Here is a 14,926-nt window from a genome sequence, read left to right on the forward strand (position 1 = left end):
CTTGTTTTAACATTGCACTCAACAACAAACAAATCCTCCCTAACAAAAAAAGTAACTTCACAGATCAAACTGCATTATATTTCTTCACATTAACATAGGGAGCCCCCCCCCCCCCCCCCCCGGGCCACGAGTTTGAGACCCCTGCTTTAACCAATAAGAACACAGCAACAATTTGTGGGTGGACTCTTTTACTGAATCAATCAGGTGGCAGGATGAGATCATCAGTCTACACAGTTCTCAATAGATACAGGTAGAATCAGACTCCCCTGTCTCTGATGAGGTCCTGATGTATTCTGGGTAATGTCCTGAAGCTGAATGGAAACTCTTTTCTGAATGCTGACTGGCTAATGGCCTAGTGGAGGTATGATGATGTCATCATCTTCAGTCTCGTCCCGATTGGACGCTGAAAGAGTTCGACTTCCTGTTTCTGCAAAATATGAGAAAATGAAACCAGATCAGACTTCTTACTCAGTAGCCCTGAGATCAGCTGATCAAAGGTCAATCAATAATCAATAACTTTATTGCTTTGCGTTCATCTGTATGGGCAAAGAAAACCGCCATCATGGTGGTTAGAAAATAAAAGGTGGGGCCTCCTAAGGAGCTGAATTCTGGATCATGGTGAAGGATTTATGTTTAAACTTTAAACAGGAGTGTAATGGGAAAAGATAATAAAGTGTAGATAAAAAATAAACTGTGGATCAAACAGTTTACGATGTGGTTCTTATCTCATGGTAATTCTGTGGTGTCCACAGATGGCTGTTTCTGTCCTCTAATAGATTGACTACTGAAAACTTTGGACAGTCACCGAAGTTTAAACCATTGTTTAATATTTGCAAAGATTTAAACATCAGTAGAAATTTGCCCTTACATTAACTGTCCTTACATTAACAGAGCTCTCTGAAAGTTATCCTCAATGATCCTCAAAACTGTTTGGTCCCAAAGCACCTGAACTCACTTTTTCTAATTCCATGTTGTGGAACAGGACCCAGGTTTATGCTAGAACAAAGAACTTACATGGATAGCTTCCTGGACTGGCCTTCCTTCATGCCGCACCCCCGATCCATTGTTTTACTGCGCTGATCCAAGGTACTGGTCCTGTGGTCTCTCTGCTCTAGAGTACTGGTCCTGTGGTCTCGCTGATCCAAGGTACTGGTTCTGTGGTCTCTCTGGTCCAATGTACTGGTTCTGTGATCCATTATATTGTTCCTGTGATCCATGTTAACTGTCCTGTAGTCAAGTGTATTAGGCCTGTGGTCTCTCTGCTCTAGATTACTGGTCCTGTGGTCTCTCTGGTCCAGCGTACTGGCCCTGTCCAGGAGACTAGTGGTGTTGCTACGGATCAGGACTGGCATGGAGGAGGCAGACTTGGCTCCCATGCTGAAGTGAGCTGTCCTTAAAGAGTCATCTGTAAGAGACATGAAAACAGTAAAGACACTCATATAGAGACTGACTTTGAAGTCGATCAGGCCTGAGTGTCAGTAAGCTACCTTTACTGGTCAACATGGAGGCCTTCCCAGATGCAGATCCACTGCTCAGCTCTTTGACCTTCCTGAAACACACAATTGATAAATCAACTAGAATATAATGGACTTCTGGAACCTGACGCCAACACACACCCATTCTCAAACCGATGGATGCATCAGAGTCAGGTTGGATTTTGGTGTCTTTACAGAAGATACATAAACATTACTGTTTTGAAAATGTGAAGCTGGGTGTGCTAGCTAGCAAAGTGTGGAGTAAGGTCTTTCTCAGAGCTTGTTTAGAGTTAAAAAAAAAGTTTCTAATTAAAAGAGCTAATTTTATACAAACCAACCTAAAAAATAATTTCCAACACACACAAACACGCTAACAAGATACATGTTCATCTGTGGATTAATCAGTGCCATAGAATTATAAGTCTTTACAGTCCAAATTAATGAAAATACAGTCCAAATCAAAAGTTTAAGACCACTTAAAAATGGCATAAAATCGCATTTTGCATTGTTGGATCTTAACAAGGTTCTAAGTAGAGCTTTAACATGCAACAAGAAGAAATGGGAGTGAGACAAAACATTCTTTGAACATGCAATTTATTGAAAACAACGCCTAAACTGAAACAGGCTGTTACAGCTGATCAAAAGTTTAAGACCACACCTGCAAAGAACCCCGTAAACCCCCCAAAACAGAAATCAAATTCCAAACATGAACTCAGTAATGAGTAGCTTCACCGTTATTGCTGTTCATTTCAAATATTCGTATTCGTTGCGGCATGCTTGATGCAAGAGTTTCCATGAGGTGTCTGGGACCATTCTCCAAGTGGTGAAGACGGCCACATGAAGGGCATCTACTGTCTGGAACTGTTTTCCATTTTTGTTAAGTACCCTTACCATCCGTCCTGAAAGGTTCTCAATTGGATTTAGATCAGGGGAACACACATGATAGATGTTATTTTACTGGAAGAAGTACCTTGTCCTGTGGACATTGTGTACTATAGCATTGTCTTGTTGAAAAATACCGATTGTTAGTACACAGACGAGTGTTCTCAGTCATGAAGGATGCTCTCTGCAACATCTGGACATAGCCAATGGCCGTTTGACGCTCCTGCACCTCCTGAAGCTCCATTGTTCCACTGAAGGAAAAAGCACCCCAGACCATTATGGCGCCCCCTCCACTGTGGCATGTAGAAAACATCGCAGGTGAGATCTGCTTGTCATGCCAGTAATGTTGGACACCATCAGGACCATCAAGGTTAAATTTTTTCTCATCAGAGAATAAAACTTTCTTCCACCTTTCAATGTCCCATGTTTGGTGCTCTCTTGCAAAGTCCAAATGGTCAGTTCTGTAGCGTTCAAGGAGACGAGGCCTTTGAAGACATTTTTTGTTTTTGAAGCCCATTAGTCTCAGATGTCATCTGATGATTATGGGGCTGCAGTCGGCACCAGTAACACCTTAATTTGGGTCAAGGATCTTCCAGTGTCTTGACGGACAGCCAATTGGATCCTCCAGCTCAGTGCTAGTGAAATTTATTTGGATTTTCCACTTGACTCTTCTGCTCCATAAATCTCAGGATCATTTAAGAAATTCCAAATGACCGTCTTACTGCATCCCACCTCAGCAGTGATGGCGAGCAGCAAGAGACCCTGCTTATGCAGTTCAACAACATGACCACGTTCAAAAAGGGAAAGTTTCTTTGCCTTTGCCATCAGAATGTCATGACAGTGTGACCTCCTGACAGAAAATGACAATGAATCCACATTTTTGGCCTTTTAAAGGCATGTGGTCCTAAACTTTTGATCAGCTGTAAAACAGCCCATTTCAGTTTAAGCATTGTTCTCAATAAATTTAATGCTCAAAAAATTGTTTTGTCTCACTCCCATTTCTTCTTGTTGCATGTTGAAGCTCTACATGGAACCTTGTTAAGCTCCAGCCATACATAATATGAGTTTTTGCCATTTTTCAAGTGGTTTTAAACGTTTGATCAGGATTGTATGAAGCAGGGACCCTGACATTACACACAGGATACTGAGATGGTGCCTACTGCTACCCCTGATAAGGTACCTGTTGAATATCATTTAGATAAGAAGGTATCGGGTCCGCGAGATCTTCAACGCACACCTCCGGCAGAGCTTCAACAGCATTCCAAGGGAGACTGGGGACATTGAGTCCGAATGGACCATGTTCAGCGTCTCCATTGCCGAAGCTGCTGCATTGAGCTGCGGCCGCAAGGTGGTTGGTGACTGCTGTGGTGGTGATCCCCGAACCAAATGGTGGACACCAGAGGTGAAGGTATCGACAGGCCAAGCGGAATGCGGCACGGGCAGTGGCTGAAGCAAAAACTCGGGTGTGGGAGGAGTTCGGAGAGGCCATGGAAAAAGACTTTCGGACTGCCTTGAAGAGATTCTGGCAAACCGTCAGGCGTCTCAGGAGGGGAAAGCGGTGCTCTACCTGCACTGTGTATAGTGCTGGCGGAGCGCTGCTGACATCGACTGAGAAATTTGTCAGGCGGTGGAAGGAATTGGGATTGGGGCTGCGGCTGCAGTGATGCGGACACTGCACCCGCCCGTCGTGGTGAAGAGGGAGCTGAGTGTAAATGCGAAGCTCTCAATTTACCGGTCGATCTACGTCCCTACCCTCACCTATGGCCACGAGCTGTAACCGAAAGAACAAGATCGCGAATACAAGCGGCAGAAGTGAGCTTCCTCCGAAGGGTGGATGGCCTCCCTTAGAAATAGGATGAGAAGTTCGGCCATCCGGGAGGGGTTCAGAGTAGAGCAGCTGCTGCTCCACATCGAAAGGAGCCAGCTGAGGTGGTTCGGGCATTCGACAAGGATGCCTCCTGGGCGCCTCTTGGGTGAGGTGTTCTGGGCATGTCCCACCGGGAGGAGGCCCCGGGGCAGACCCAGGACATGCTGGAGAGATTATATCTCTCGGCTGGCCTGGGAACGCCTTGGTGTTCCCCCGGATAAGCTGGAGGAGGTGGCTGGGGAGAGGGAGGTCTGGGCCTCTCTGCTTAGGCTGCTGCCCCCGTGACCCGGCCTCGGATAAAGCGGATGAAGATGGATGGATGGATGGTATTGGGTCTTTAAGATAAGATGGAGCATGATTATTCAAGACTTTTATGTGTTAAGTAAGGATTTTAAGCTTGATTCTGGAAGCCAGTGAAGGGAAGCCAATACAGGAGAAATATGCTCTCTCTTTCTAGTCCCTATCAGTACTCTTGCATTTGGATTAACTGAAGGCTTTTCATGGAATTTTTAGGACATCCTGATAATAATGAATTACAGTAGTCCAGCCTTGAAGTAAGTAAATATTTCAAATTTTAGAAATATTACACAAATGGAAGAAAGCAGTCCTAAATATTTGTTTAATATGTAAATTGAAGGACATATCCTGGTTAAAAATAACTCCAAGGTCCTCACAGTGTTACTGGAGGCCAAGGTAATGCCATCCATTGTGTATCTGTTGCCATAAGGATAATGTTTATATAATTTTTTGTCAATGTCATAGCTGTAATTGCAAGTGGAATCTGTTACTTTTTTTTTCATTTAGTTGAAATGGTGCTGATTTTATTTTGAAGGTCAAGCTTGCCTAAACAATTATTGCACTGCTCGTGTGTGAGAGTGGGTATAAGCTACCGGTAAGCAAGTAGGAAGCAGGAGCGTGCAATGTGCTGGGTAAAAGCTTTAACTAAAAAAGTGGACAATTGTAAAGAAACTTCAGAAGAATGGCAACCAGTTCATTTTGCGACATGCAGCCAACGAGGCATTATTAGCATGATCTTTTTTTTACTGTAATAAATGTTATTTTACATGTGGTCTTATTTTGTATTAATGGTCTTTACTTTGTCAATATTATATATAATATTCACAGTTGGTCACAGATGAGATCTTTGTATAGCAGAATTCAAACCTCAGGCTAGACTCAGAATGACCTTTGTATCAGCCTTGTTAATACAGAGACACACATTTTTTCTGTGCTGCAGAAGGTTTACATGTATGTAATTAAGGGTGAGGGTGGAGGAAGTTGATGTTCTTACAGAGATCTGTCTGAGGTCACAGGTTTAGATGTTGTCGGCTGACTGGTGAGGGACCGACTCCGTGACAGCTTTGCCTTTCTCATCTCTTTACCTGCACAGAGAGGAGATCATCATCACCGTCATCACCATCATTAACATCATCATCATCGTCTCACCATAGGAGGATGAGGCGCCTGCAGATGAGGACACAGACATGGACTTGGTGGCAGATAGACTGGTCTTGCTGTCTCTTCCTGTCAAAGAAACATGGTTTACAGACTGAACTGCAGGTCTAAATTTCTGCTGAGACTGCCCCCCCCAGCTCACTTTTTCTCTCCGGGTGTTTGTCAGAGTTCAGTTTTCCTTCATTCTGCTGCCTCTCCAGCTGTTCCTGACAACACAAAGACATTTTTATAACAAAGCAAGGCAGCTCAGGCTGTAGTCTAGTAGCAGGTCTCAGACTCACCATCTCCAGCAACAGCGTCTCCTCCTTCTCCTTCTTCTGGTCCAACAAGTCCCTCTCCTGCCTCTTATGAAACTGTCCACAGACACAAGACATGAAGGAGGTTAGAGGTCAGTAGTAAACCTGTATTCTCATTTCAGCTCCATGTTAAAGCAACTTCTTACAGGTTCTGAGAGGTCTAGTTTGTCCAGTTCCAAGACTGTCTGGAAAAGACGATGGAAACATTGATCACCTTCATCAACAACACAGTCAGAATCTGAAGTCTGCAGACCTGAATATCTGGAATAGTCTGGACTCTGGTAGGCGTTACCTTGCGAATCATGGCCACCACATCTTTGTCTTTCTCTTTGCAAAGCAGCTTCTGGACGCAGAAGTCAAGTTTCTGTAGCAGCTGTTTGTCAGCTGGCAGACGAAGCGAAGAACGCAACCTGGGCAGCAACTGGCACAGCTTGTACCTGAGAGCCAGAAAGGTGTGTTTAGTAGGATGTCGGACAGATTTGCCAATGTCTCATTGGACGAAATGAGTATGATGTACCTGACATTGGCAACTGGGTCATGGACTAGCTCCAGTGCTGGAATCAGGAAATGTTTGTTGAAGTATTTTCTGGAGAAAATCTCTGTGGCAGTTTCACAAACATCTAGGAACCTCAGACGATGCCAGTAGCTGCGTCCCTGAGCCAGATCTGAGATTATCAGATTGTCAGCATTTACATGTTAGCTGCATTCCTATTGATGTTCTGCTGTTCAAATATCAGAGTAAAAGTGCCAGAAGAACCAGAAATGTTCTGACCTTGTATGAGTCGCCCCATCATCTCCTGACGCTGCTCCTGTTTGCGGTTGTAGCGCAGGAATGTGCAGAATGTGCGAGCTGCCGCCTTCTGTACCGGCAACACTTTCTGCAACCAAAACAGCAGTGTTATTGTCACAGGTTCACCTGTGGGATACTATGGGATATTGTATGTAGCATGCTGTGACGTGGTGTGGCATGTGGCAGTGCTCACATTGGTGGTGAGGATAATGAAGATGCGAGGTGAGAAGCTCTGGTGTAGCAGCTCTCCAGGAAGCAGTCTTGCCAGGCAGCTATAACGTTGTAGCAGCTTCTCGTGAAGCCGCCAACGTAAGGAACGTCCAATCTTCTGTTCAGCTAACAGTAGTCCTGCCATCAGATCTGGGAACTTGATTAAAGGAAGCAATGAGAGATAAACTAAAGTGAAAATGAAAATTTTTATTTTCTCACCTTATTGTCCAACGTCTGGTTCTCTCCTCGTGACAGAACTGCCTCCAAAGTTTCTTCTACATGAGTCATCAGAGCATCCAGCACCTCAAGAGAAAATCCAACATAACACTTTATTCAAATAAAACCTGATGTATGATTTTCTAAACTGTGACATCACAGAAAGTTATTGGCATTTGGCCCTAAATCCTGATTGATGAAACAGTGATAGTGGGCATTGCCGCTCACCTCCAGTGCATCATCCTGAAGCAGACACAGAAGTTCTTTGTGGACCAGCTGGACTTTTGAACCAAGCAACTTGACCACCTGACAGCAAGGTGGGAAAGGAAGCAGTCAATCAGAGTGAGGCAATCATTTAGCAATTTTATTTGATCATTTATGTCTTTCTTTCTCAGCCAAAAGGCCCAATCCCTGAGGATAGACCATCTGGAATCAGGCCTGGATCTCACCTGGTGGAAACTGGCTGCTGCGCTGCGCCGGACACAGACCTCTGGGTCACTACAAAGACTAGAGAAAGAAGGGTACAGCTCCGATAGGAAATGAGCTGTGTCTGCAAAAACCACCATAGCCTGCATGGAGAGAAGAGGAAGTGACCCCACCACCTAAAGAGCTGACGAACTGTGAGTGTTTGTCTGTGGGTTTGTGTGCACATGTGTACCGGCAGGTTGTAGCAGCAGTTGCAGCGGATAAGCGTGGATTCGTTGTTGCTATCAGTCTGGTTTCCATCAGTCTGCAGTCCAGTGGTACACATCTCCTTAAATGTCTGCAGTAAATGACTCTTCTGCTCATCTAACAGTGAGCCTGAAACACGATCATCAAACAGTATGATCCACAGAAGTGATCTAAAACAGAGTGTTTCAGATCACTTCTGTGGATCACAACAGACTGCTCTTTTCAAGCACTCCTTCCAGGTTCCTGTCCCTCAGCAGGCAGTGTTCAGATATTCTGCAGTGCTGGTGTTCTATAGGGGCAAGGCTTTCACACCGGGTGTCACGGTCTGGCTGGGGCAGACCGTATGTGTTGCAGAGGAGGACTCAAACGCAGACCAAAACGTGGTGTGGATTAACAAAACAAGCCGTTTATTGAGGTTAGCAACGAGGGTACAAAATAATAGGGCATCGGTGAAAACTAAACAATAACCTAAACTGGGTGAACTAATAACAAAACATGAAAAACCTTAACCATAGTGAACTGACATGGGTACCTGGAGATGAGACATGGATGAGCAGACGACCTGACAATGGCATGAAGAAAACAAAAGGCTTAAATACAGACATGAGGTGATCAGGGGAAGTGGCGACACATGGGGGAAAACAGCTGACAGACATAAACCTAATGACAGGACCAGGAGAGGAAAGCTAAATACAATAAACAAAGAACACATGACATTGTCAGAATAAAACAGGAAATACTAAAACATGACAACACAACTTAACAGACCTAATATGTGATGAATAAATACAAAACCCCAAAACATAGAAAACCCAGGAACAATAACTGCCTAAACTAAAGGCAGATAGGAAATAACACAAACTAAATCACATAACAAAATGAGACAAATACAAACATGAACTCAGAGCGCTGGGTCAGAGACCCAGCCTGTGACAGAGCCCCCCCCTCAAGGGCGGATTCCAGACGCCCAAAACCTCGAAAAACAAAACCAAAAACAACCCACCAAGGGCGGGCGGTGGGGGTCCAGGACGGAGGGCCAGAAACAAGGCCAAAAAAACCAAAATGTCCATCAAAATCACAGGAGCACAGGGAACAGTTCATGACTCCTCAGGGGGCCGACCCGGAGGGTGACGGTCCAGAAAATCATAGTTCATGTGATCAGGGGGCCGGCCCGGAGGCCGACGGCACAGAAGTCCATGGTCGAACAGTTCCGGGGGCCGTCCGTGCGGACGGCAATGGTGGCGACATGGAAACCGTTCAGGGGGCCGACCGTGCGGACGGCAACGGCGTAGAAACAGTTCAGGTGGCCGACCGTGTGGACGGCAACGGCGTAGAAACAGTTCAGGTGGCCGACCTCGACGGCGGTGACGTCCAGCAGGTGGCCGAAGATTCCCAGGTGCAGAGCGAGGCTTGGGCGGCGGCATAACAGCCGTAGGACCAGGCGACGCTGAAGCAGAAGCCGAGGAAGACTCGGATGAGGCCGAACCAGGCGAGGCAGAAGCTGAGGCCGGACCAGGTGAGGCAGAAGCAGGAGCAGAGGCCGAAGCCGGACCAGGCGTAGATGAAGACTCTGACGAAGCCGGACCAGGCGTAGATGAAGACTCTGACGAAGCCGCACCAGGCGAAGACGAAGGCTCTGATGAAGCCGCAGCAGGCGAAGCACAGGCTGGAGCTGCAGCAGGCGAAGCACAGGCTGGAGCTGCAGCAGGCGAAACAGAAGCAGAATCTGAAGGTGGCTGGACGGGCTCCTCGGGCCCCCCAGCTGACGTGGCTTGAGGCTGGACGGGCTCCTCGGGCCCTCCAGCTGACGTGGCTTGAGGCTGGACGGGCTCCTCGGGCCCTCCAGCTGACGTGGCTTGAGGCTGGACGGGCTCCTCGGGCCCTCCAGCTGACGTGGCTTGAGGCTGGTGCGGTTCTCCTGAACCCCCAGCTGACGTGGCATGAGGCTGGTGCGGTTCTCCTGAACCCCCAGCTGACGAGGCATGAGGCTGGACGGGCTCCTCGGGCCCTCCAGCTGACGTGGCATGAGGCTGGATGGGCTCCTTGGGCCCTCCAGCTGACGAGGCATGAGGCTGGATGGGCTCCTCGGGCCCTCCAGCAGACAAAACTTGAAGCCGGCTGGGTTCACCCGAACCCCCAGCAGACGAAACTTGAAGCTGGCTGGGTTCTCCTGAACCTTCAGCAGACAAAACATGAAGCTGGCCGGGTTCTCCTGAACCTCCAGCAGACGAAGCATGAAGCTGGCTGGGTTCTCCTGAACCTCCAGCAAATGAAGCATGAAGCTGGCTGGGTTCTCCTGAACCTCCAGCAAACGAAGCATGAAGCTGGCTGGATTCTCCTGAACCCCCAGCAGACGAAGCATGAAGCTGGCTGGATTCACCTGAACCTCCAGCAGACGAAGCATGACCAGCAGGTGTAGAGACCACCGGCTGGACAGAAGGCTGAGCAGGTGATGGAGCGAATGACTGAGCTGAACAATGGGGAGCTGGCTGAGCTGCACAGTGGGCTAAGGGCTGAGCTAACGGAAACACAGGAAAATGAACTATTGACTGGGCTGCTAACAGAGCTAATGACTGAGCTATAGACTGAAAAGCATGCAGTAGTGATGGTGGTGTTGGTTGCGGACTGAATTCTCCTGAGCCTTCAGTAGAAACAGGAACGGGTGCAGGCACCTGCTGGACACTAGCCACTCCCACCCGAGGAGTAGGTACGGGTGCGGAGACGGGCTGTATCCTGGCTGACCTCACCCTGGGGACCGGCATGGGTGCAGGGGTGGACTGGTTCACAGCCCCCCTCACCCCGGAAGCCGGGACAGGCACCGGCAACGGCTGGGCAACTGCCCTTCCCACCCGAGGAGCTGGTACGGGTGCAGAAACGGACAGAGCCTCAGCTGGCCTGGAAACCAGAGCAGGGACCAGCTGGGCCTCAGACTCCCTCACCCGAGGAACTGGTACGGGTGCAGGGGTACGCTGGGCCCGAGCTGCCCTGGCAGCAGAAACACGAACAGGCAAAGGAGCAGGCTCAGAAAAAACAGTCTTAGAAACGGCAGGCTTAGGGTTAATATGTATTGGGTCGACAAAAACAGACCTAGCAAAAATGAATCCGCCGTCCACTTCATGTTTAGCAGTCTTAGTATTAGCAGTCCTTGGGTTAACGGTCTTAGAGTGAGCTGACTTGGGGATGATTGAACCAGACTTAACAAAACCTGAACTGAGTGTTGTAGACCTGGTAGAAGTGTTAACAGTTTTTCCTTTAACCGCATGTGCAGACTTAAGCGAGCGGGAATTGTCTTTCATCCCTCCCTGCGTAGAGGGAGTAAAACAAAACGGATCCTCCCAGTCCACGTCGTCATCCATAAGGGAAATTCCCCATGGATCGGAAGTGAGCCGATTGTTGTTAATGTCAGACGGGACGTGAGAATAAAAGTCATTTTCACTCACCACCGTGAGCTGCTCAGCGATGTCCGGTTTATGGCGGCGTGCGCGCCGCTTCCTGCGGAAGCTGGCGGAGCGAGCGACTGAGCCCCTGGTGCACAGAATGGTGACACCGAGGCTGGAGCGTGAGCGCCTGAAGCCACACGGAGGACTCCCACCTGAAGCGAGCGAGGCTTAGATGCAGGCAGCGCAACAGGCGGGGACTTTCGGCAGCTCTTGGGACCTCCGAGAGCTAGCCGAGTCCCGTGGAAAATGCGCTCGTAGTCGGGGGTACGCCACGGCTTCCAGCGGAGCTCCTCCTCCAGCTGGGCGAAGGCTGCCTCCCGACGCTCGTAAAGCTCGCGGTCTGCTGAGTCCATAGTGGTCAGGTCGTACTGTCACGGTCTGGCTGGGGCAGACCGTATGTGTTGCAGAGGAGGACTCAAACGCAGACCAAAACGTGGTGTGGATTAACAAAACAAGCCGTTTATTGAGGTTAGCAACGAGGGTACAAAATAATAGGGCATCGGTGAAAACTAAACAATAACCTAAACTGGGTGAACTAATAACAAAACATGAAAAACCTTAACCATAGTGAACTGACATGGGTACCTGGAGATGAGACATGGATGAGCAGACGACCTGACAATGGCATGAAGAAAACAAAAGACTTAAATACAGACATGAGGTGATCAGGGGAAGTGGCGACACATGGGGGAAAACAGCTGACAGACATAAACCTAATGACAGGACCAGGAGAGGAAAGCTAAATACAATAAACAAAGAACACATGACATTGTCAGAATAAAACAGGAAATACTAAAACATGACAACACAACTTAACAGACCTAATATGTGATGAATAAATACAAAACCCCAAAACATAGAAAACCCAGGAACAATAACTGCCTAAACTAAAGGCAGATAGGAAATAACACAAACTAAATCACATAACAAAATGAGACAAATACAAACATGAACTCAGAGCGCTGGGTCAGAGACCCAGCCTGTGACACCGGGTAACTTTAGAAGTGTAGAGCTCACTGAACTCCCAGACTTGCTGCTATTTGCAGCCTTTCACCTGATATGTCTTAACCTCCTAAGACCCAAACTCTTCCACCGCATGCGTTTTTAATTTCTCTTTGATATTTAGGTTGATTGGGACTTGATGAATGTAAAAACAAAGAATTACCAGATTTTTTTTTTTTACCTAATTTTTGTTTCTAAGAAAAATGAGAGCCACATATGAGGATATTCATTTAAAATTTCCATAGAACAGTAGCAGTATAATGTCCTCGTAAGTGGATATCAGGCCCTTGTAGAGCAAAATTGAGTATTTTGGTCTAAATAACCCAAAATGTGATGTCCATATATGTGGACACCAAAAAAAATTAATTTAAACAAATGACTTTTGTTTCTACTGGTCCTACCTGCCAATTCATTGCAGAGCTTCCCAAACCGGAATGACAAAGATGCCATAATTGCTTCATCCTCCTGCAGCGAGGCCTCACACACCGCCATCACCAAAGGAATGACAACGTGGAGTTGGTCATCTGAGAAGAAGAATTTTTAAACCAGCTGTTTACAAATACACACTGAATAGACTAAAATACTGGGCCACCTATGCATACCGCATGAAATCTGACTTACCGCTGTCCATCATCTCCATTAGGTTGATGATTGTGTCAAAGGCAGCAAGGCGGACACTGCTGTCCTCATCTCCAGCAAGTTCCACTAGATCAGGAAGAAGCTCTGTCCTGGTGTCATCCACCCTGAAAGAAAAACAGCACATATGTTTGGTAGGTGTTGGGTTTTGTTTGATTTTTGGTTGCTTGGTTACTGTCTGGCTAGTGGTTGGTTAGTGGTGAGATTTCATCTGGTCGGTGCAGGGCTTTTGATTGGTCAGTGTTGTGTTTTACCCAATGATTGTTTATTCAGTATTTGCTTGCAATTACCCAGTGGCTCTCGCAATGCTCTCCAGCTGACGGCACATACAGGCTCGGACTTCAAATTCCGGGTCCTGACATAAAGAACGAGCCAAAGGCAGCAGCTCCTTCTTTACACTGATGCACAGAAACAGAGTTAGTATTAGACCAAATGAGAGAACTCTTTGTATTATAATACTACAGAGTACTACTTGCTGCAGCTCACATGTAGGAATCAAATTTGCAGGCAACTTTTCCTAAAATGCGACAGCTAGCCAGCCGAGCCTGAGGAGCGTGAGACAGCTGAGACTGATGTAGTAGGGGGTTCAGCACCTGTGGAGACACGCATTTCATTGACCATATAAATCTGGTAAATAATCAGTTCAAGTCAATTCTTTTGCAATTAAGCCTAATCTTAAAAGTAGAGATAGTGTCTGTCTCCCTCCTATTCTACTTTTAAATATTGTATGAACAACAAGTAAGCCTGCAGTGCGAGAGCGAAGTGCTATAATGGGGTAATATGGTACTATAAAGTCATTAAGATAATAATAATAATAATGGATACTTTATTGATCCCCATGGGGAAATTACTTGTTTTTCTCTGCATTTGACCCATTCACTCAGTGAAGCAGTGGGCAGCCCACTAAGCAGGTGCCCGGGGAGCAGTGTGTAGGGACGGTACCTTGCTCAGGGGTACCTCAGGGTAGCCGTTAAGTGGATTCGAACCGCCGACCTTCCGATCATGGGGCGACCACTTTACCTACTGAGCTATCCCTGCCCCAAAAGATAAGATGGGGCCTGATTGTTTAAGACGTTGTATGTGAGGAGCAGGATTTTAATTTCTGGATTTAACAGGGAGCTAATGAAGGGAAGCCAAAATAGGAGAAATATGCTCTCTCTTTTTAGTCCTTGTAAGTACTCTTACTGCAGCATTTTGGATTAACTGATTAGCCAGCATTAACTGACCTCTTGTTTGATGGTTTCTTTGGGCAGAGCGTTGATAGCTAATAGCAGAGTTTCCAGCCAGGCGTTGCTCACCACTGTCAATGAAGATGGCAAAATCAGTAACAAACAAGGCAACTTTGATGTCAGAATGTCAGATATACAGATGTTTTATACCTGTATGTTGGCAGTATAAAAATGATGTCATTATTTATAAGCCATGGAATATTCTTAAAATCTGGAGCAAGCAAAAGTTGCTTTTATTGAATATTGTCTTTGGGGTGTGAGGTTAGAGCTTATCCCAGCTGTCATACGTACACCGTAGACTGGAAAGGTCCATCAAAGAATAACACCACAATTATAGCACTTACACAAAAATCGCAACCACACACCTTCTCATCAGGACCTACAGATCTCTACAGGGAGAAAGGACCTGGACACATTTGAAACTGTTATCAATGAAAGGAGCCCAGCAAACCAGGGTTTCTTTTTTTCTTGTTGTCACGTCTGAAGTTCAGGTTTTTACCTGTGTCTCTGTGGTTCAGGTGCAACAAGACAATCTTTAGGATGGAGTAAGTGTGGGTGTGGATCAGTATGATGTCATCTTGAAGGATGGTTAAAAATGACGCCGCTGCAGCCAGCTGGATTTCAGCTCCAGCTCCGTTCAGAACCTCCTGGGTCACACAGACAGGACAGGTTACCTGTAAGACACACCTGTACATTGCACCTGTCATTTTGTGGCCATACTCTGATGTCCTTGAAGTACAGTGTGACAGAGGTAAC

At 46.8% G+C, this 14,926-nt stretch overlaps 1 protein-coding gene and 1 long non-coding RNA gene across 4 annotated transcripts in view; one reads left to right on the forward strand and one right to left on the reverse strand.

Annotated features, from left to right (window-relative positions):
- Positions 1-118: 118 nt before the first annotated feature.
- The window catches only part of ppp4r4 (protein phosphatase 4, regulatory subunit 4), a 30,006-nt gene continuing 15,198 nt past the window's right edge, over positions 119-14,926 (reverse strand). Inside the window, exons 4-25 of one of the 3 annotated variants that reach the window (XM_080883471.1) lie at positions 14,670-14,817; positions 14,168-14,241; positions 13,428-13,534; positions 13,232-13,339; positions 12,927-13,048; positions 12,707-12,829; positions 7,850-7,992; positions 7,641-7,760; positions 7,420-7,497; positions 7,195-7,278; positions 6,959-7,132; positions 6,748-6,853; positions 6,493-6,640; positions 6,268-6,412; positions 6,122-6,160; positions 5,961-6,032; positions 5,822-5,885; positions 5,671-5,748; positions 5,516-5,606; positions 1,488-1,549; positions 1,015-1,405; positions 119-427 (exon numbers count right to left, since the gene is read on the reverse strand). In XM_080883471.1, the coding sequence (XP_080739597.1) occupies positions 382-427; positions 1,015-1,405; positions 1,488-1,549; positions 5,516-5,606; positions 5,671-5,748; positions 5,822-5,885; positions 5,961-6,032; positions 6,122-6,160; positions 6,268-6,412; positions 6,493-6,640; positions 6,748-6,853; positions 6,959-7,132; positions 7,195-7,278; positions 7,420-7,497; positions 7,641-7,760; positions 7,850-7,992; positions 12,707-12,829; positions 12,927-13,048; positions 13,232-13,339; positions 13,428-13,534; positions 14,168-14,241; positions 14,670-14,817 (2,523 nt within the window). In that variant the 3' untranslated portion in view covers positions 119-381. Of the gene's footprint in view, positions 428-1,014; positions 1,406-1,487; positions 1,550-5,515; positions 5,607-5,670; positions 5,749-5,821; positions 5,886-5,960; positions 6,033-6,121; positions 6,161-6,267; positions 6,413-6,492; positions 6,641-6,747; positions 6,854-6,958; positions 7,133-7,194; positions 7,279-7,419; positions 7,498-7,640; positions 7,761-7,849; positions 7,993-12,706; positions 12,830-12,926; positions 13,049-13,231; positions 13,340-13,427; positions 13,535-14,167; positions 14,242-14,669; positions 14,858-14,926 lie in introns of all 3 variants that reach the window. The other 2 variants (XM_080883470.1, XM_080883472.1) reach the window with 2 other exon arrangements.
- On the forward strand, positions 7,710-14,762 carry LOC308397541. Its single transcript, XR_013971804.1, has 3 exons — positions 7,710-7,811; positions 12,949-13,075; positions 14,689-14,762. It is a non-coding gene; the product is annotated as an uncharacterized lncRNA (long non-coding RNA).

The sequence above is a fragment of the Rhamphochromis sp. 'chilingali' genome (genome assembly GCF_963969265.1).
Source record: "Rhamphochromis sp. 'chilingali' genome assembly, chromosome: 5".
NCBI lineage: Eukaryota > Metazoa > Chordata > Actinopteri > Cichliformes > Cichlidae > Rhamphochromis > Rhamphochromis sp. 'chilingali'.